At 47.4% G+C, this 22,629-nt stretch overlaps 2 protein-coding genes across 4 annotated transcripts in view; one reads left to right on the forward strand and one right to left on the reverse strand.

Moving 5' to 3' along the window:
* The window catches only part of BICDL1 (BICD family like cargo adaptor 1), a 54,258-nt gene extending 46,942 nt beyond the window's left edge, over positions 1 to 7,316 (forward strand). For 2 of the 3 annotated variants that reach the window (XM_040576562.1, XM_040576561.1), the window contains one exon: positions 1,283 to 7,316. In XM_040576562.1, the coding sequence (XP_040432496.1) occupies positions 1,283 to 1,483 (201 nt within the window). In that variant the 3' untranslated portion in view covers positions 1,484 to 7,316. The remainder of the gene's footprint in view (positions 1 to 1,282) is intronic. The other variant, XR_005825008.1, reaches the window with a different exon arrangement.
* On the reverse strand, positions 6,414 to 22,239 carry RAB35 (RAB35, member RAS oncogene family). Its single transcript, XM_040576567.1, has 6 exons — positions 22,047 to 22,239; positions 18,235 to 18,285; positions 17,342 to 17,465; positions 9,786 to 9,910; positions 9,573 to 9,697; positions 6,414 to 9,039 (listed from the first exon to the last, which is right to left on the reverse strand). Exons 1-6 carry the CDS (start codon positions 22,096 to 22,098, stop codon positions 8,911 to 8,913), a joined length of 606 nt encoding a protein of 201 aa, XP_040432501.1. The 5' UTR covers positions 22,099 to 22,239; the 3' UTR covers positions 6,414 to 8,910.
* Positions 22,240 to 22,629: the final 390 nt, after the last annotated feature.

Below are 22,629 nucleotides of genomic sequence, written 5' to 3' on the forward strand. Positions count from 1 at the left end.
TGGGTGCTAGCACCCAAGGCCCTGGGCAGCCCCATTTCCCATGCTGTCCCAAGGAGATGCAGGGCTGGGAGCCCTGCACCTGAGCCCTCCAGGGCCATGGAAAATGGCTTGTGGTGGCCTTCAGGGGCAACCAGGTTTCACTAAGGGTTTCTCCTAGCAGAGGCTGTGTGTCTTCACTGCAGGGTCTGTGATGCCAGTGACTGCTGAGACCCTGCCAACCCTCCCAGTTGGCAGAGAGACAGGTCTGTGGGTACCCCAGGAAAATGTGACTGTCTCAGTGCTGCCCTGAGGGGGCTGCCCTGCTACAGCCTGCCCAGGATAACCTTGTTCCCTCCGGGCAGTGCCCTTGGTCCTAATCAGGGACCAAATCGCTGGAGAATAGGTGACTTCTCCTGTGGAGCTAGTTTGTGTACACAAATTTTCACTAAGATTCAGTTTAACTACGCAATTAGAGCAGAAACAATGGGTCTGAAGGTTTAAAATTTGTGGAATTGATAGCCAGGTTTTCAAGGAACACATTAGCACGTGTCATTAGCAGCAGCAGAGCTGACTAATTATTTTGTGTGGAGCAATTTCACTGTGCCATAAACATGGATTAAAGCAGAGTGTTTCTGGTACGTTTAAAAAACCACACTGCAGTCGTTGGTGCCAAGCTGTCAGTCAGAGCTCCGCCCAGCTCTGCCAGCACTCTGGAAGGAGCTGGTCTAAGGGACGAGCACAGTTTTTGTCATTAATGTCTGGTACAAACCCCACATGGGGTCTGGTGGGCCCATGCCTGGTCCCAGTCCTTCTGCTCCCGCTGGCACCTTCCCCCAGGAACCCCCTGTAACGGGGCCGTGCAGGTGGCTCTGCTGCACCTACCTGCCTGCAGCAAGTGCAGAGACCTGCTCAGGACAGACCTCCTTATGTTTCCTGGCTTTGCCATCAGCTGCATTTGGGTTTTTTTATTCCTCTCCCCAAAGGGGACATTTAAAAGCTACAGGCAGCAGAGAAGCATAGTTTATAGTCAGAGTCCCAGGCAGGCACGATGCTCCACTGTGAGACTGCTCAAGCAGTTCACCCCTCAGACAGCATGATTTACCTTCCTTGCTTGCTAAAAAGCTCACAGTGGCAAACGAGGCTGAACCTGTCACTGGGCAGGGAGCTAGAGCTGTCACCACACTTGTCATCCTTCCTTCATCTCATCACCGCTTGTTTCACACCCGTGTCAGCCGCGTCCCTGTGCGAGCTCCCCTTGAGCATCAGCTGCCGCTAACGCCCGTCTCCTCTCCCTCCGCCACAGGATGACATGCACAGGGTCATTGACCAGCAGCTGATGGACAAACACCCGAAGGAATGGAGCCAGCTTGCTTATTCCTTCTCCAGTGGCTACGGCGCGAAGCAGAGTGCCAGACCCTCCCCCGTGTTCAGGCCGGAGCCGCAGGGGGACGAGCCCGTCGGGGCAGAAGGGAACCGTCTTTTTTCCTTTTTCAAGAAAAATTAGTTTGAAAAAGAGAAACCTCTCCACCAATTCCTGCTTCAAGATGGGGAGGGGGGCAGCTGCCCCATTTGCTGATGGACCCAACTGATCCACTAGGAAAAAAAAGGGGGCAAAGGAGTTAACCCTTGAGACTCTGCACTATTTACACCGCACCTGGTCTGAACCAAATGTTTACATGAATTGGAGATTTGCAAATTGACAATGTGCTACTAATTGAAAGCAATTATTCTTTAAGCGAAGTGGTAAACTTCAGGGTATATTTTAGGCGCTTTGACACAGTTTAGTTTCTGCTGTGAAGAATAATCTGATTGTCTTAAAAGCATTCTCATGCTGGAGAAGGAAATAAGCAGCCCCAAGACAAAGCAGAGCAGGAGAGTGGGAACTACCATCACAGTGAGTGCAGGGGGGAGAAGAGAGCTGAGCGCAAGAGGAGAGAGAAGTTCATTATACCGCCCTCCAGGCCTGGCAGCTGTGATATCCTTCCATCCATCCCGCTGAGACTGGAGTTGCTCCAGCCCCAGCATTGCCATATTTTGGCAAGTGAAGCTTTCCCTACAGCGGAAGATGAACCCTCACTGCACATCCTGCCTGTGCACTGTCCCCCCACTGTGGCTCTACGTAGCTCCTCACCCCTCACTGGGAAGCCAGGCTCCTTGCAGATCAGGGCAGTTGTAAGCTTGCTGATGTTACCGTCTTCTACAGCTCCCTCCTGTTACAGAGAGAAGAGTTGCAGAGTCTGCAGTTGCACAAAAATATTAAGGATTTCTCCCCAGAAGATTGACCATTTACAACAGACTACAAACTGAGTAATATTGTGGATGTTCAGTTCTGGGGCACCTACTGTCCCACTGATGGCAAAGGTAGCTGTGGAACTTCAAGTCACACGCCTTTCCCCAAAGCCATGTACCCCTCCCAAACTAAGAAACCTGTTATTTTAACTGCATAGCCACCCCACCCCCCAAAAAAGAACTCATCGAGAGCCTATCCATAATGAAATCTATGACCTACTGATGCTGGGTTGGCAGACACGATCCTTAGAAATCATGCACACACCTACCTTCACTAAACCACAGGCAATTAGGGCACCTACAAAGCTCTGGAGATCCAGTAGCTTGCTCTTTGCCCCCACACAGTACTATTAGCTATGGCCTGATGTAAATGGACAGCATTTGTTCTTCCTGTGGGTCGTTTACTACTCAACCCTTCGGCAAGCAGGTTGCCAAATCTCCTTTTAACTGAAGATGATCAGATCCTGCTTTGCTGTAACCAAGACTTGATCAGTGATAAAGAAAAAAAAAAGCTTATTTGGTGTATGCACACAGTGGTGCTGGAAATCCTGCAATACGTTTCCCTACGCACTGGACGGGCACCTTACAGCTCTTCCCTTTAACACAGTCTACCTTCATAAAACAGTGAGTTACACCAGGCCACGTTCAGAGATGTCCTGCTGCTGTTATGCAATTTTCACACGTTCTCCCAGCTCACAATACCCACAGCCCCCGATTTGTTTCCCCGTTGCTTTGAGGAGGCTGCCCCCTACGCTGTCCCACAGGAGATGGAACGACGTACACATTCAGCTCCGCCCTGCTCAGCAACTTAGGTGCTAAAACACCATCCTACAGGAAGCTGCTCATCTCTGCTCAGTATTTACCGTCACAGGCTTTCTGCTAGAATTAGGTATTGAACACCTCCTTCTAAGAAGCAGGTAAGAGCTTGGTGGGTTGTTTTTGAAACTATTTAACTTACCTAGTGCATAGGGCATACATAATACCTCAGTACAAATATCCCTTCTGCCTACAAAGATTTGTGCGTTCCCATTTTTCCTTATTAGTATGAAGCTGCCACTGGGCCATTCTGCAAGGAGCAGAGTACTCTTTGGGATTGAGAATGATGATAAAAACCTGAGTGGTAAAACACATTTACCTGAATGCAATGAAGCCTGGATTCTAGAACCTACTCCAGGAAATTCTTAGGTAAAGCACCACCAACGTTGTCTGATGCTTAGAGAGTCTGTAGCCTCACTGGCAGGAAAGAAAATGAAATCTTTTGTCTCTCTTCCACTGAGTGCCTGCTTGTATCCACTTGTGCAAGTGAAGGAAAGGGGCTTAGCGCAGTGCCAAGCGTGCTCTCAGGATGGCGAACCCTCATCGTCCCATCGTACCTAGGCTGTGACTCTTAACAGGGCAGAGACACGAGGCATGTGCTCAGCATCTCCTGCTGTCAGGACTCAGTTATGCCCATTGGCATTGACAAACTGATACCTGCAGAATTAGGCGTGGACTGATGGATGCCAGCGATACCTGTGAACAGTTGTCATCCAGTGTTTCTGTGGAAATGACACTGCGTATTTTTGGGAGAGCCATGTGAACATCTTGGTCTTCACAGCTCTTTTATTCTGCTGTCAGCTGTCATCTCCTGGGCCCCAACAGCTCTTCAAACCACAAACCCAGCAGCTGTGTGGGACTCCGTCCCTGTGAGGACATCTGTCTGTGTGTATGTATGCAATCCTAAGGCAAGGGCCTTAAGTTATCCAATGAAGATGCAGTAATGAGATGAAGAAAGGTGCCTTCTGCTACATGTTTGCTGAGAGGAAAGTGACTCATTCGGTTGCAGGAGTAGGCAATTGAAATGCACAGCACATCTCTTCATTTAAGGAGGAACCTATTTAATCCCATTGAAATTTTATTTATTTAATAACAGTGATGGAAGAGATTGCAAGAAGAAAGTCAGAACGTTCCAACGTGCCAGTTGGATGTGCTTTCTTAAAACTAACCCCTTAATCCGAAAGACTTAGTTGCACTACTAAACCCAGAAATACAAGAAAATTGGGTTTTAATGAACTGGACAACAGACCAAAGGAGACCTCCTTGTGCTGAGCTGCTACTCAATAGGAACAGAAACTGCCTTAACATAGCAGCTAGGTTTTGTTTTGTTTTTTAAAAACTTCATCAGTGCAGTCCTTTGTGTTCTCATTTGTCATGTCATGTTTTAACAAGGTCCCGTCTATTTCACCTTGAACTGTCGTTAAAACACTCACCCCCATTCTGTAACGGCCAGGAACCTGGAATTGTCCTTGCAGTGTTGGGTTAGGAGTCACTCACTCCACTTGTGATACTTGATACTTCTAAGACACGTGGCAAAAAGGAAACATCAGCTCCAGTGAATGAGATGGAGGGAGCGCATTAATCCAGCAGGTACTCAGGATCCCAAAGTAGATTTTAAGAGTGGGATCAGCAGCTCCAAACACAGCACTCACCCTTACTATTGAGATAATGGTTAAGAAACCAGTCGTGCTGCACAGTCCCTGTTGCACAGAGAGAAGATGCCTGCTGAGATTAAGGTTACAAAGAACTTTCCCACAGTTAAGTAACAGGTGGCTGGGCAAGCATTGACTATGCTAGCATAAGGGAAAGGGGATAAATCTCCCTTTAGCAAACTGCAAGGGAAGCAATGGTAAACAAGAAACATGTACATGCAAATGAAAGGCAAGTCACTAGCACTTTATATTAATATAAACTTAGATCAGCAACTTGCCATCAAGATGGATGCTAGATCAATTAATGACAACGGAATAATTTTGCACAGAGCAGTGAGAAGTGAGGTTACAGGCAGTGCTGCATGCACAAGGACTTTATAGCTGTATGCACTTGTCCTACTTAGGATGGTAAATTCCAGATATGCCTCTGCAGCAGGCAAACTCTCTACTCCCCACTCAGCTATAAAAAGCAAGATTGTTTTAACCAAAAGCCAAGAAAGGAAGCGTCTGGGTGCTGCAGGAACAATTCCCTTAGATTGAAAGGGAAAAAGCACACAGCAGGGACAAGCGGAAAGAATGTATCTATAGATATGTACATAAACCACAGTGCTGTAATTTTTGTATGTAGCAGTAATGTAAATAAATGTATGGTTTTTATAAGATACATATTATAAAACTCTATAAAGGCATATTTTTAGTAAAAACAATGCTCTACTTCTTTTGTAAATAGTTCTCTTCAGAATAAAACAGATCATTTATACGATACCGTCTCAGCTCAAGTCACTGCTTATCCTGCCTAGCTGCAGAACAAAGTCACTTCTTGAACCATCATCTTAACACCTAGCAGCAGCCTTAGTACCTCACCACCCAAAGAAATTCACCCACATAAAGAACATGCACACGTTCAGAAGAGAACAGTCCTGGAGAAAGAACATTTGAAGCACATCTGCTGCTGCACAGGAAAATAGAAAGGCAAACTCAAGTCTTCACCACCATCCAGCCATTTGTATCACTGGCCTTTATCTGGAGGGATATTCAAACTTAACGGGTTCAGACAAAACACAAGCGACAATGAAACACACCCGGCTTGCCCCAGTTGGGGTTTGACCATCTGTGTTCTGAGGATTCCCCTGTCTGCGCGGTCGCAGCAGGACAGCGCAGGCAGAAGAGGCATCTTTCCACAGCAAATTTTCATCACGCTTCTCGAGAAGCGAGGACCTGCCTTCAGTAGCCTGCTTGTGTACCAAGTGCAGGGAGCGATAAACTGGCAGCAAGCACATGGTGATAGTTGCATAGCTCCTGTACAGAAACACAAACATTCAGAAACCCCTGTGAAAGCAAGGAGAGACTCCAGATGCTTTTTACACGTGGGGTCTGACCCCTGCTGCCTTGGATGAAATGCTTTCAAGCTCTCTCAACACTTTCTGTAGAACAAAGATTCTAGCAAAATCATTTAGCGCCTCTCACACAGAAATAAGGGTAACAGTTCTAATCTACGCTTTGATTCACATTTAAAACTACAATAGCAACCAAGGATTTGAAAGCATGAATTTTTGTTTTGCCAACACCCCCTGCCAGAAAGAAAAACCCTCCACATACAGCAGAAGGCTCATCCCTGGCTTGCCACCCTCCACCTCCAGATGCTGGACTGCAGAGGAAACAGAGCCTCGAAAAAGATTTGGCAGCTTGTAACCTTTATTTTTAGTTTTTTAAAATTATTTAAAAAGCATAATTAGAAACTTTCATTACAGAAATAATCCTAGCAAACCAGTTAGACATTCCATTGCTCGACATTTAGGAAACTTCACATCAGCACACCACTAGAGATGCAGTCCCCACCCCTTCCAATTGAATAGTCGGTGGCAAGAGCAGATATAACTGCTCCTCTACAGCCAGCACTAGAAAAAAAAAAATCCCACTTCAAGCCAGGAGGCTGGACACCTGGCTTGGCAGAGTTCAAATTGTGGCTACAAAGACCTGGACTCAGAGAGGACCAATCTTTCCACATAAGAGAACACTCCAGGCTTGGGTGCACCATTTCCTCATTTTATTGCATCAATTCCAGTAAATTCAGACATTTTCTTTACTTTTTCTGCCTGTACGAAGTTGCTCCCTCCTAGACCTGCAGACTCGCTACCACAAGGGTCCCAAAGTAATGCAGTTGGGCCCTTTAATCTCGAAGTGGTAACTGTCACAGGACAGCTCCGTTTCAACAGGAAGGCTCTGAGGACTGACAGAGCTCCTTCCCTGTGCATACACCACATTCAACATCAGAAAGCAGACAGGATGGACACCTGGTGCAACTTAAGCTGCCACTTTCCATAGCCGCTCGAGTCTTACGAATATATGAGCTCACACTAGCATCCCAGCTCAATCTTATTCTTGGGTTACCAATGAAAGATATGTGAAGGAAACAGATGGGTGAAGGCAGCTGGAAATGTACTCCCAGCACCTGAACTGATTAAAATCGTGTTACACATTCATCGTTTTCTTTTTTTTTTTTAAAAAAAAAGGTCCTTAAAGTGATTGATTGTGATGTGATTGTATGATTAGGACTCTTACCACAACCCGTAAAAGCTAGAAAAGAATGTAGGCAAAATAAGTGACTAAATTTTAGCCTCTCCTGTGGGAAGGGGGAGGAAGGGAGAGAGGAGGGCTCATGGGCATTGGTGAATCACATCCTACCAAACCAAGGCCAGCAATTCCATAGGGCCTCACACTGACAAATTGAGTACGTCCATCTTCAAGGTCTTAAAGGAAGTCATATCCTTCATGCCTTTTAGTCATTTTAAAGATTTTGTTTAATTATTATTTCGGCAATTATTCAGGTGCTAAGCATGTACATTCAGCCCAGACATTTGATATCTTAGTTACACACACATACTCTCTCCACCTTTGCCTATACCTATCCAAGCCGATGAACTGAGCCCTCGTTTTCCCAGAGAAGCCAACAAGGACCAGGAAAACATTACTGAGCACAGCAAGACCAGTTTGTTTCCAGGGGTGATCCTCCACCACCACATAACCCAAGCAAGCAACCTTTCCATTTCCTCACATTAAACAGCAGTCCCCCTTTTTACTAGAAGAATCCTGGGAATGATCCTGCAGCAGTTTCCATATTCAGACACCAATCTAGAACAGCTGGATTTATTTTCATACCTTTTCTCACTCAAAAACAGCTTTGCCACCAAAATTCACATTCAAGTTCAGATCTCGTTCGTTGACAGGGCAATGAGGAGAAGGGGTATTGTGTTTTTTGGCAGAATCACAAGGTTTTTGTTCTCAAATGAAATGGACCCTCACTTAGGACCGTGGCAGAACCAAAAGCAGAGGTCAAAGGAGTTTAATTTTGCCTTAAAAAAAAAAGTCTTATCCAAATAAATCCCACTTCTGCATGTTGGTTTGTTTTTCAGTATCTTGATACAAACTGAAGGAGAGCACAGGTACGGCTGGGCTGCAGCACAAAAAGGTGAAACCCAAGGATGCAGCCACAAACCTGGACCATGGCAAACTGAAATTCAAGGCCCCAGCAGCAGCACCAGCTGCCGGCCCAGGGGCTGGTGAAGTGAAACCCCAGGCTCCAGCAGCAACACCTGCGATCCTGGTACCTAGAAAAACAAAGCCTGAGCCCCAGTAAAAGCCTGGAACTCAAAGTGAAGCCACAGGCCCCAGGGGCACCAGTTGCCAGCCTGGAGCCCAACAGAAATGAAGCCGGAGGCCCCAGGAAGCAGTTCCTGCCAGCCTGGGGCCGACTCGAACTAAGAACTTTGTACTACTTCTTTAAAAAGGTGAACTCTGCAGTCCATGATTGGTTGACATTAAGAAGGCATAAGCCAAAGCGACAACAGGGAGGCGAGGCTGGTTAAAGCAATATACATTATATACAAACTCTTGGGTTAATTAGTCCACTTGGTAGGCAACGTCCTTTCTTGTCTACAAGGCGCACTGGAATGAGCAGGGGAGGAGAGGGGGGCAAGATTCCATCCGATACCTTCTTGGCACTGAAGTGGCAAGGTGCCAGCGCCTCTTGATAGAAAACATGGAGAGAAAATAATCTTTAAATAACGGCACAAAACTGAGAAAGTCCTCCCAAAGCCTGCCCCAGTGGAATTGCCCGAGTCTAGCTGGAGGGGCTGATCTGTCAGAGCAGAGTCTCTGCAGCAGGGAAAGGGCATTAGCAGCACCGCTTCTTCCTTTTACTGTTCTTCGTTAGCTTCACCACATCATTCTGTTGCTGCTGTTGCTGCTTTGCTATGTTTTCTTTCTTTGCTCGCAGAACTAGCTCTGTAATGCAATTAAACATCTGCAAGAGAAACAAGCGAGATCAGACCACCCAAAGAACTACGGCTAGCCATTAGGGAGCTGCTTTAAAAGAACAGCATCCACTCTTCTTGATATTTCAGTAACAGTTCAGTACGCTTCCCCAACCCACTATGGGCCAAGTTCAAATCTGGCATCCTCCAAAGACGCTTCCAAGCTAAATCAGTGATGTCTCAATCCCCTTTCCCAAACAGGTCAGTTTGGCAGCTGAGGCCTGTAGTGAAGACTGAGCAGTTCTACCTGCTACAAGCATCCTGCCCAGCGAGGAGCCTTTCCTGAGAACATGCCTGATGGGTTAGCCCTGAAAAGCTAGGGAAATGCAATGAGGCCTCCTTTATCTCACTTCACCACAACCAAAGGTGGTTGGAAGCCTCTTCTTGTCATTTTACCTTCTCACATGCAATCTGCAATGAAGTATCCTTCTTCCTCAGCAAGAATAATGTAATTCTTATTTTTTTCCTCAAACCATTATCTCCAAATAGTTCTATACATACTCTGTTCCGCGTATTATATTACCTCTTCCACATTAATATTTTCTTTGGCGCTGGTCTCAAACAATTGGATCTCCATCTGCCCAGCAAATTTATAGGCATCTTCTGTTTCTACCACTTTTCGTTCCGGGTCATCATTTTTATTCCCCACTAGAAAAGGGAAGAAAAAAGTCAGTACAGTACTTCAGTAGGTCAGCCTGCTAAATAAGATGCTCTAAAGCTCTGGTCAATAACTTACCTAGTATCCGGCAGACATCATCACAATTTTGATTAATTTCATGCAACCACCGTTTTACATTCACAAAAGATTCTGCACTGGTTACATCATAGACAACAATGACCCCATGCGTTCCTCTGTAATACCTACGGAGCAGGACAAGACAACAAATGTTAACTCAAGTTATGCCTCACTTTCCCAGCTCTTTCTCTTGCACTCAGCTTCCACAAGATTCACACCGATCCCCAAGTTAAGGCAATCAGGTGCCCCCGTTTTCTTTCCAATGGGAGTCATTTAATTCTTCTATAGCATTTAGGTCACAAGCTGCTCCTCTAAACCTACAGAGTTCCCTGCTCACTTAACCCATGCAAGGAGGTTTCCAAGTCCAAAGACTGTTGCTGTCTTCCTTGTTCAGGCTGCCAAAACCCTCAAAGATGAGTAACGTCGTCCAGCAACGTGAGCACAAGGTGGTGATGCCCCGAAAAAGCCCTCAGCACTGCTGTGTTGTGGACCTTACCACTGCACAAGCCACAGAGTCTTTGCAGCAATTCCCTTATCTATGGAAGTTTACTTACAGACTAAAATTTCACAGCAGATCTCCAAATATACTCAACCCTCAGTCACAGTTCTCTAGAGCTCACAAAAATTTCTGTCCTGTTGAACGACTGCGCTCTGATCACACCTTCCTACTCAACAGATCTACTCCATATGCACACTCAGTGCGTTCTGCTACCTTTAGCCATTAAAAATAAGCTTTGCTTCAGTTTATTCCCATTAGTCTTGGGCAATCACCACCTTTAAGAGATAAACTAATCTGATATTCAAGAAAAAAGCTGAATTCAAATTCCAACATCATCACATGCACGAAGCTACTGAAGGCAGGCAGTATGGGCACCACAAGAATGCTACATAAATATAGCAAGCTCCACATCTTCAGTTTTCATCCACATTCACAGGGCTACCACGTATTTTCTCTGCTGCAAATTAGGCAGCTTTGACCCAAAAAAATAATAATAATATAAACAGCTGACAGCAAGGCCTTCACCAGCAGCCAGTTCTTGTACTTTGAGTAGCTTTTTTCCCCCCGTTCACTACCTCCTCCTTCTTATGATCAATATTAAGATCTCTATAATTTTATGATTAATATTAAGATCTGTTATTAACACAAATGCAATAATTCAGCATACCAAACCTGAGGAATTTCCCTTAAATTGTGACAAATTTCTGGAGCTAGATCTCACACCATGAGTACCTCTTGCAGCTCCCTTTGGCTGCCCTTTAGACGTGCTGCGACCACCCTGGTTCTCTGATAGTTTATTCCAACTCAGTGAACACGAGTTTGAAATTCAAAGCCATTTAATCTAATCAAATGCGCTGCTTCTTAGAAGACCTCAGTGTCATCTCACTTCTGCTATTGATGCAGTTGAGTAAGTCGCTGTCTCTTCCTCGCCTTCAGCCTCACCATCCCTCCTTTAACAGAATGCAGCTGCCTTTACAAACCATCAAGAAAGACTCGGATGTGATACATGCCCGTCTCTGGCGAGCGCACGCATCTCCTCCTAGCCCTTTCCTCTCACAACGGCTTTGTAGTGATTGTCACTGCAGATCAATGCTTCTCTGTGATACAACACATACTCTGCAGCAGCAGGAGAGCCCACTTCACTTGCTCACCTGGGTGCTTTCAGAAGACAGCCAAATACTTCTTCCATGCTATGCTTTACCAGTAATTTGTGCTTGTACATCCACTTGCCTTGGCAAGAACTAACTCAGGTGAGAATTATTTATTCTCAGTCAGTAAGAAACCCAGCACTGTCAGATATTCTAATCCTTTCTCAATCAGCTCCTTCAACACTTTAAAACTTGCTACAGCGCTGCATTTGTGCTTTACTTAGTTACAAGCTCAATTTTATTTTACAACTTAGACCCTTTAAAGGAAAAAATATTCTGCAACCTGAATCCATACATTGCAAAATCTTCTCCTGACAGCAGCACGTACTGCAGTTTTTGATGAATACTTGTTTTATGACCCTCCTGTATCACTTAACAGTCCTTTAATTCAGCAACCCTCAGGCTGACCTACCACTTCCTCCCTAACACTGAGCATTACATTTGCAACAAGATTCAGCCTTTGGAGACAAGCCGTAGTTCAGTTACACCAACGCAGAGTTGCTTCGCTCTGCCGTGCTCCCCATAAAACCATCCCCGTCATCAGAGGACCCACTGGAGCATCCTGCAGCTCCTACCTTGCCCACGCATCCCGGTTTTCTTCTAAGCGACAGCAAATGATGTCGGGGAGTAGGATAACGCGCCCTGCACATACAGGTCCCCCTCCTGACACGCTGCCATTTGCTCCTAGAGATAAGGACTGTGGGCTGGAGCACGCAGCGCACACCACTATGGCATTCAAAGCTCTGCGGGAGCTGGGAGCTCCTGCCACAAAGCAGTAATATTGCCAACCAGCACATCAGAAATATCTTCCTTTGTGCAAGACAGCAACCCCTGACTCCTGCTGAGCTCCTACCAGCACACACTGCTTCTATTTTTGGAAGGGAAAATTGTCTGGCACACCGTTCTAGAAAGGTTGCCAACCCCTCATCTCCACTAAAATGTCATTTTCTCCATTGGCTGACATTACCTTTTAGCAGCCTGAGAGATAAGACCGACTACCTTTTATTCTCTAACTCTTTAGCCTCCTAAAACACACTTTAAACAAAAAAAGCTAGCCGTGCTGTTTTCTCACATTTGTTAGGTACAGACTTATGTCCTAGATAACATTTTAGCCTTAACAAATACAGCAAAGATTTTGCAACCTCAAGTGCAGGACAGTACTAAAAGACCAAAATCTGGTTTATCCTGATCCGCGCTTCAAATTTCAGACTGATACCGTGCAGAGTTGCTTTTATAGGAATGTAGGCTTTGGCGAGCAGAGAACAGATGGGGCTTGCGGCATTCAAGGAGAGGTAGGTGTAAGTTTTATGCTTTTGGCAACCAAGAGGTAGCTGAGGCTTTGACACTAGAGAAAGAAGCTCTAGCTTCTTCCATATTTCATGGAAGATGGATACCACAGGAATCAGAGCAGAAGAGGAATGAAGTTCTCAAACTCGCCCTCCCATTCAAGGACTAAACGACTGACGCTGGCTGTCCTCTGTCAGGGAGGTCTGCCATCTACCCTACAAACCTCAACAGTCAGTACCTGCTACTGCTCCCACTGATAAACATGTTAAAAAACCACAGCAAACAAGAAGCTATAGAAGAGTTACTCATCTTCAGAGTGCCCAAGTATCCCATTGAGATGAAAGACAACCAGATCTAAGCTATTTCCACACGCGTATGCCTTTGGATGCTTGGTAGCAGGCACCGATCCTCCATATGGTTGGAAAAGTTACCCGGGCTTTTTTAGCTTTGGTGTGGGAAAGGCTTCAGAATGATATCAGTTAAGTTGAAATTAGTACAGAAGTAGCCAAGTGGCTTGTTTGACCTATAGAAATATTAAAAACTCCCTTGAAAACGTTACCCACTAATACTGCAGTCTTAAAACAGAAAAACTTCAGAACTAGCCAACCAAACAGGACACATCCTTCAGCCACCCACATCCCCTGATCTCTGAAAGCTACCTTTCCGAGCAGAAGGGAACATTTTGCCTTCCACTGTTGCATTTCCTACAAGATACCGGTAAGAAAGTTCTCAGATTTCCCCTAGTAAATGCTTCCCAAGATAAGATCACCAAGTCTGAAGGCAGCTAAGCAGGATCTAGAAGATGGGTCCCATTGATTGCATCAGTCCAGTATGGAACATAAGTTCTTTTTTCCAGGGGAAAAAAAAAGGTAACAGACCAACTTGAAAGATAGGTCACTGGTTTAAATCTAGCATCTTTGTTAATACTTCACTTGTTTGTAGCACGTTGCCTTGTTTTTCATTCCTCTAGAATTCTAACCGATTCCAAAGAATTCTAATAATCTATTTTCATACTTGTGCTTCCAAGGCTCCTGAAGGAAGACATCTGTTGTATAGCCAGAGGTCTGTTTGACTAGTCTTTTGACCATCATATCTGGTTTACAACACAGAGCAACTCAGACACAGACACAGATTTCTAGGTTGGAAGAGACCTCAAGATCATCGAGTCCAACCTCCGACCTAACACTAAGCACTCCACTAAACCATATCGCTAAGCTCTACATCTAAACGTCTTTTAAAGACCTCCAGGGATGGTGACTCCACCACCTCCCTGGGCAGCCCGTTCCAATGCCTAACAACCCTTTCGGTAAAGAAGTACTTCCTAACATCCAACCTAAAACTCCCGTCGCAACTTTCGCCCATTCCCCCTCGTCCTGTCACCAGGCACGTGGGAGAACAGACCAATCCCCACCTCACTACAGCCTCCTTTAAGGTAACTGTAGAGAGCGATAAGGTCTCCCCTGAGCCTCCTCTTCTCCAGGCTGAACAAGCCCAGCTCCCTCAGCCGCTCCTCGTAAGACTTGTTCTCCAGACCCCTCACCAGCTTGGTCGCCCTTCTCTGGACTCGCTCGAGCACGTCCATGTCCTTCCTGTAGCGAGGGGCCCAAAACTGAACACAGTACTCGAGGTGCGGCCTCACCAGAGCCGAGTACAGGGGGACAATCACTTCCCTAGACCTGCTGGCCACACTGCTTCTTATACAGGCCAGGATGCTGTTGGCCTTCTTGGCCACCTGAGCACACTGCTGGCTCATATTCAGCCGACTATCAACCAATACTCCCAGGTCCTTCTCGGCCAGGCAGCTTTCCAACCACTCATCTCCCAGCCTGTAACTCTGCTTGGGGTTGTTGCGCCATCCTCTCCGAATGCTTATCCCTCTCTTGAGCATGCCATTCCATATAAATGCATGGAAGGAAGTTCCTCTGCTTTTACTGTTCATCCTGAGCTAACATCTGACAACTATTACCTAAAGCTTAAACCCTAAACCCACAGTCCTGAATCAGGATAGAGGAGTCCTTACATACACCAGCAGATCAAGTACAGGAACTGCCTGTTCATACAGCTCAAGTATTTCTGTTAACACAGCTGAATTCTGGCTTGCTTCCTCTTCAGTGAATTGAAATCAAATTGGAGTTCGGATGATGTTCCATGCCAACCAAATTACTACAGCTTAGCCTCTCCCCCCACTAGGTACCAGTTATCCCAGTATTTCCACATCTAGGAGACAGTAAAAACAGCTGCTTTTATGCTCCTCAGTCCACAAATCTAATCTGGTTTGACATTCCTGAGTTCCTGTAGAATGCTCCTGATCAAATTGATTTCTTCTCCTTAAGTTTTATTTTGTTCTTCAGTTCTGTACCTGCGGTCAAGTACAATCAGAACAGTATAACTTTTTAATGTTTCCCAATGTTTTACTGTTAACTTCCTTCCACCTCAGCCATTTTGCAATCCCAGGTTTATGCTGCAGCACTTCCAACCTATTATATTATTTCCAGGTGGGCTCCAATTTCAGGCTGGCTTGCCAGGCTTGGCTCAACGTGAATCTCAACTCTACCTTTAACTGAGGAGGGACTTCCTGCCCTAAAATATCACTGCAGTAACACCTTCTTATGTTCTTAACCTCAATCTAAATGGTCACTGTAACAAAGACTCCACATCCCTCTGCTGACCGTGCACCCACACTCCACTCCACCCACGACGCAGTCAGCGGAGCCCTTTCACAAATACTAACACCGTACCTCAGTTTGAGGCTTCCTTGGTTCCAGGCAAACCAGCTACTGCATTCCTTTGCCAAACAACAGGAGACAAAACCCTTTCCAAAATCAGAACCTTGTTTACCTATTGTTTTCACAGGTGGTACGTCCAGGTCAAGGGTGCCTTTGGAAAAGCAGCAGGGAATGCTGGACAGGCACAGCCAGCCCACCTAGCAACAGGGGAAGCCCCCAAAGCCATCAGCATTCGCAGAGTGTTTTCCTCAACAGGTCAAACACACTCAGGCACTGGCACTTCTTTGCTCGAAGCTGCACAAAATTCAACTCTTTTTCCACAGCCATGCAAGATTCTGTAGCTGCTTTCCCAGTATTAAGGCAGGAAAATTGGGGCCTTCATTTCCCCAAGAGCACACGGTTTGTACTCGCTCTGCTAGAAAGCCATGCAAAAGAGAGGAACAACCGAGTTCAAACGGGTCATGGCACAAATGCCTCCAATCACTTCAGCTTCTCCATTTGCTACTGTAATTGAAGAAAAAAAAATCCATAAAACACTACGCAAAGTCTGACCTGCAGCTATTCCTGCTCACGAAAGGAAGCCTCTTTTCCTGGTATTCCCCATTCAGCAGCAGATACCAGGGCTTTTTAAACTAGCTGGCATCAGCCCCTCAGCCCCACGAACCAACGCTCATTAACGCAGCTCCGAGTTGTGTCAGGGAATCTGCAAACAGGAAGGGCCGCTGCTGACTCAGCACTAATTGGGGCACCCGGACTCCCGTCCGCACAGCTGATACGCGCTGCGGCGCTGCGCTGCTGCCTCCCCCTCGCCGCTTCCTGCCTGAAGCTGGCTGCCGCGCTCCAACAAGAAGTGATGTCACGCACAGGAACCCTACGAGAGGCAACGGAGCTTTTTCAAGCCAAACACTTCGGAAACAATGGAAGTAATCCAGTAATATCCGTCTCGAAGGGCAGAGGAAAGGGGCGGGGCACAGGTTCGATTTTGCCATTTCTAGCTGTTCAGGCACAACACGGATGCAACCAGTCCCACTATTTTCGTGTCTGAGTAATTTAATCGATATATCAGCTGAAAATGACTCTCCTCTCAAACTGGAGCCAGAAGAGAAGTCAGTCACAAAAGACCAAGTGAAACACCTGGATCTTACAATTCTTTTCTTTATTATTCTTTTATTTCCTTTGTGTATTAAAGCTCTATTTTCCTAGTATATTTCTTCTTACTCCGCTAGTGCCACGTTGAGCACTCCAGCATTTACTGCACTTGGTTCACAAGCACGTTTTATTCTTAGTTCCCATCGCAGTAGCTCTGGGTGTGGTTTCTTCAGGAACAGGAAAAGCTGCGCACACACTGTTCAAAAGGACAATGAGCATGAAACTGAACTCAGACCAAGGAAAAGGTTAACTTTGTGTGGGTGTCTGCTTCACCAGAATTCAACACAAAGATGGCCTTTAAATACCTCTGTCCTAAAAGAAAACTAACCAGCGGTTACCCTATTCTTAGACCTTTTCTTAGAGCTACTCGTTAGCTATACAACACAGACAAAGGGTTTGTCCCTGCACTCCTGCCGTACATCCGATCAGATGATGATCTTTCTGGGCAGGTTCTCAAGATAAGTTTTCTAGTGTACGCAAAAGAGTGAAATAACTCCATTTTGGAAACTAGAAGCAGAGTAATAAGACAAAGCCAGCATGGAAATGCACAGATGACTGAGGAGATCTGAAGTCCCAGCTTCAAACTTAACGGCAGTAACACCACCCCTGTCTGCCCTCAGTCAGCTGAGAGAAGTCCCACTACACAGACAGCACAGCTATCGTTAGCTAATTAACTGTGCCATTAAAATATCTAAACTACAAGATCCATTCACAAAGCTATACGTCACAAAGCCCAGTTATCCTCACGTTGATGTGATGGTCCGGAAGCGCTCCTGTCCAGCTGTGTCCCAGATCTGTAGCTTCACTTTCTCTCCATTGATCTCCACCGTCCGGATTTTAAAATCCACTCCGATTGTGGTAATGTAGCTGCCTGAAAGGAAAGTGTGGATAAGTGAGAACCTACGTCTTGTTTACTTTGCATGGCTCAAAACACACTTCTGAACCCTGTTTGGCAGTAGCTCTCAGGCTGGACAGGGGGACAAGTTTCCCCCATCTGCTCATCTCTTAAAATGCCCTCTGGGGTTATGTTGATCTGCATATTTTATCTGCAGCAAATAGATATTTTTTTTCTAGCCATAAAACCCCATCTCCCACGCCATCCTTAAAAGTTAAAACACTGCTGAAAAATAAAATTATTCTTCTACTGCACTTGTGGTCAAGGGTAAGCACTCAAGTATCTTAAGACATGGATGGTAACTACGCAAGTATTCCACATGTGAAAGCTTTGTGACAAAGCTTTGCCTCAAATGCTAATGCAATCGCCTATTTTGAATACAGTCTGTTCTGCGAGTTTCCTCCCAATAAATTAGTTATGTCACAAATGTAAGTGATTTAGCTACAATATTCAATCAGCCTAAATCCCAAAGGGCTAATGGGGAGCCTGCACAGAGCACAGCATAAGCTAAAGAACCTAAGCTATTTCTGGAACCACGTCAGTGTTTAAACGCTGTGGTACTCTCAGTTGTAAGTGAAGATCCAACAGGATGGCTTAGAGGGGCTCGTACTGAGGGAAGCAGAGTCAGAAACACCTTCCTAGTACTGCTACCAGTTTGTAAGTGCTGTGCAAGAACTCCTTGCCAACCAGGAGCAGTGGAGCAGACCTTGACCATTCCACTTAGAGAAGTAAACAAAATACTCACCTGAGAAGGTATTATCTGCAAAGCGCAACAGCAAACTGCTCTTGCCCACACCTATGACAAATAAAGACATCTTTGAGTACAGTCATCGTGGATATCAGGAAACACAGCAGTATCTTAGCCACTCGCTGCATGCTTTAACTCTAACCAGAACCTTTCCCGGCTGCTAACTCGGTACCAGCCACCCCGAGCAGTCACCTCGGTACTCTTCCTGAAGATTTCATCAAGTGCCCAGTGGCACACTGCGGTCACTCCAGGACTTGGTATGCTTCCTGGAGCAACACAGGATTGTCTTTTTTTTTTTTTTTGGCCCCTCCTTTTCAAGCCCTCAGCAAACTCCAGCTATTTTCTGCAGTCTGCGACTCACTCTAAGAGGTCTCGGGGCAGCAAGAACTAAACGCAAAGCTGGGTACGTCCTGCTGATGTGCTCAGAGCGCTGCTCTCAGCTTTCCCGTTGAATTCCACTTGCACATCAGCTTGCACCACTGCCTACCTCCCATTCATCTGCGCCCTGCTGAACCGCAGTGGAATTTGGACTACTTAGACAATCAGACTAGGGTTTGGTTTTACAAAGCTTACGTTATCATGGCCACAGTTTAACCGAAACCTAAACCAAACAGAGGAGCTGTTTGTTCTAGAGCATCCAAAATCAGCTTGCTCTACACCTAACAGGAAGGACACACACCTTGCTGAAGCTGTACCTTCTGCCAGAACGTTCCACGAAACAAATTTATTCGTTTATTTATGTAAGTGCTTTGAGGAGCACTGCATCCATGCTTTCCTTAATCGATTGTTTGCACCCAGGACACACCCTCTTGCATGGAAGCACTTCTCACAGGTCTTGGAACACAAATCACAGGAAGCTCGTTCCTGTACACCCAACTGAGGGAACTGGGGGATCAGAATGCCTCAGAGTTGTTATCTCTGTATCACATCTCTGTTGTTGCTGTCCCTTCCTCTCCTCTCTACCTCATCCCCCTCCAAAAAAAAAAAAAAGACCTGCTACAGCATGAAGAGGAAATTCAAGTTCACCGGGGTGATTATCTATTAAATCTTTGCAGGTAGAAGTTATTTAAGCTCTTTATTTTGGTGATGTATAACTTAGAAATTCTTAACAGAAGAACGCTTAAAGGTACAAGTAAAGGCTACGTAGACCTCCAATAGTTCTTGGCCGTCTGCATCTGAAGACAGCTACCAGCAAAAATATAAACCAACACCCACTAAAATCAGCATGATACCTGTAAAACACATCTCACTTGCAAGGAGTTCAAGTCACCAAATATGCAGAGAAGCCAGACTCATCTCACATTGAGTATTAGGGGAAAAGAAAGAGCCGCGAAATAAACCACAAAGCTACAGCGTGCGTACACTGAACACACCTCTGAGCTCAAAAAAGGCAGCAGAACAGTTCCCAGAACTGGACAGAGCGCTGTTTGTTTAGCAAGAGGCAAACCCATGCACAATGCCAGTCAGCTAAAAATAAGGAAAAAAAGGAACTGTCTTCAGCAGGTACTCTGCTTTTTGATCAAACAGCCTTGGCCCCCAGCTTAAGAGAAAGCAAGCAGATGCTGGAGCCCGCAGACCTGTCAGACCACAGCACTTGCTTAAGAAGCCAGCCGGCCTCAGGCTGCCCTGCAGAGCAGAACTGCCCGGGCTGCACAGGACCCCGGCTCCGTCAGGCCGACCACCGCCGCACCAGCACCATCCTGGCCTCAGCACCCGGCTGGCTGCTCGACAGGAGGAGCCCCTGAACCCTGGAACAAGCTCCAGCTGACGGCGGTGTCACTGAGCACACGCTGCCTCTGACCCTCACTATGCAAGTCGAGAGAAACCAGACTCTTCATCATACTCCACTTCCTACACAGAGTTATTTGAAGATCTGAAGCGAGAAGGCTAGCAGGGCTCTCGGCTCGTTCCAGGCAGCAAACCGAAACAGAACAAGGAAGGCCTACTGACTTGGCAAAATGAAAGTTAAAAGCAAATTTCTGTGCCCTTCCAGTTTCTAAACCCACATCTTGCCAAGCGGTGAGGGGAATTCAAAAAGCAGGAGTAAATTGAAGCAGCACGTACAAAGCACAGATCATCTGTATTATTTTTAAACGTTTGGCACAGCGGAGATAACCAGCAGCTTCTCGAGATGACCTGTTCTAAAAACACACAAACCTACTGCCCTCGGACGTATTTGCATACGGGGAAAGCAGATGAAACAATCATCCAGCCCCTATCAGTCCACTTCCTATCGCAAGGCTTCTCTAAACATCAGTAAACAAGGCAAGCAAGCTGTTTTGTGGAAGCACGGACAAAGCCTTCCCGGTGGGGTAAGCAAAAACAAAAAACAAAAAAGAAAATCAATACCCCCAACTAAATAGTGAGATTTAATTACAACAACAGAGAACCGCAGACAATTCTCACAATGCTTTCCTCCTCTGGCTGGATAACAGCGTGGGGATGTTGCTCAAGACAACTCGACTGAAAAAATTAATTTAATTGTTCAAAACAAGGAGAAGTCTCCCTAAGAGTTTTCACCATCCTGTTTATCTTGCCTGAACAGTTTTGAAACTCATCAGCAAGCAACAGAGCTACTGCTTTGCTCAGAACGCAGCATTTGGTTTTAATAATCCGCAGGCTCCCAGAAGTGCCTAGGGTTTTAAGCTGCTCTGAAGCTCTTGTCCCGTTCTCTCTCTTCCTTTTAGACTCATCTTTTAAGCAGCCCATTCCTTCTTGCTGACACACAGCAGTATAGAACAGAATACCTTCACATACAGCAAAAGCTTCTGGAGGTGACAACTGCCAAGATCGAGCAGCATTCCACTTTCACCCAAGAGCCATGCCTCGCTGCATGCTGGGACCTGCTGCCTCACGGACCACACCTCTACGAAAAGATGAGGGTGGATGCCGTCTACTCCAGTTTATGGAAATTTAACTGTAAGCTGCTGGAGCGTTACCAAGGCAGAGCTGGACTGGGGTAGGAATCGTCCCCGTCCCGCTTCTTACGTACCTAGGCTAAGCTGCAGACCCAGGCTGAGTTCTCATGCCAGCCCTCCAGAAGTTTCTGAAAGTGCTGCAGGAGCATTCCAGGTTTATTTGCAAGCTGTGTACCTGCCCCTTCTCCACATCTGGCCTAGGTGCAAACACCTAGACCACAACTAAAAACACACACCGGCACTAGCTTGGGGGGTATTAAAACAAAAAAAATAATGACAACCTGCAGAGGGGACACTTCAGGCTGGGGCAGGGTTAAGGGGTGATGTGGGGAGCAGGAAGCCCAGCTCACAGCTCTGCTGGATTTGGGGGTGCCCAGCACCCAGCTCTGCCCTTTATGGGGAGCCCAGCAACGCCCAATTTGGGGAGCAGGGCACCCAGCCCCCAGCCCCACCCGATGTGTGGGCGCCCAGCCCCCAGCCCCCTGCCCCCAGCCTCCCCCGGCCGCTACGAGGCCGACCCGCAGCCGCTCCCCCCAGCCACTTCCCGAGGTCCCCATCCTCACCCCCCACGCCCCCCACACGCCCTAGCAGCCCCCCCGCTGCCCCTTCCCCTCACACCCCCCGTTTTTACCTTTTCCCCCTTTTTTTTTTAACCCCACCCCCCCCTTCACCACACCCCCCGGCGAGGCCCAGCCGGGCCGCGCCCCCCCCTCAGGCTTCAGCCCCAGGTCCCCTCAGCCCGGTCCCCTCACGGGGGGGGTCCCGGCGCCGCTCCCCGCCCCCGGCAGCCCCCCGGGGCCACCTCACGGCCCCTCACAGCCCCGCCGCGCCGCCCCCCCAAGGCCCCAAGGGGCGGCCCAACCCCGGGCGCGGGCCCGGCCGAGCCCTCACCGCTGTCGCCGATGATGAGCAGCTTGAAGAGGTGGTCGTAGTCCCGGGCCATGGCCGGGGGCGGCGGCGGCAGCGGGCGGGAGGCGGGGGGGGGGGAACCGGAGCTGAGGGGGGGGCGGCGGCGGGCCCGGGCCCACTTCCCGACCTGCGGCCGGAACTGACAGCCGCGCTGCTGCGCATGCGCCGCGCCGCCGGGGCGGGGAGGGTGGGGGGGGAGTAGCGCGCACGGAGCATGCGCACAGCGCGCCCGGTGCCGGGTGGGAGGGGTACGCGCCCCCCCCTCCCGCCGCTCCCCTCTGGCCGCCGCCATGATGGTGGAGGGGTGGTGAGGGGAGGAGAGGGGCGGTGGGTATGCGTGGGGATGGGTGTCGGGGGTTGAACCGAAGTCCTGGCTGATTTTGGGTACGAAAGGGCTCTGACACAGCGCAGGCGGGCAGCTGTGCCTGCATCACCTCACACCGGCGTTTCAGAGTGCACTAAAGGGTGTTCCACTTCCAGAGGTGTGCCACCTCCAGAGGGATCTCCTTTTTCCAGAGGGATTTCCCACATCCAGAAGTGTTCCACATCCGGAGGTGTGCCACTT

The sequence above is a fragment of the Cygnus olor genome, chromosome 17 (genome assembly GCF_009769625.2).
Source record: "Cygnus olor isolate bCygOlo1 chromosome 17, bCygOlo1.pri.v2, whole genome shotgun sequence".
In the NCBI taxonomy this organism is placed as follows: Eukaryota; Metazoa; Chordata; class Aves; order Anseriformes; family Anatidae; genus Cygnus; species Cygnus olor.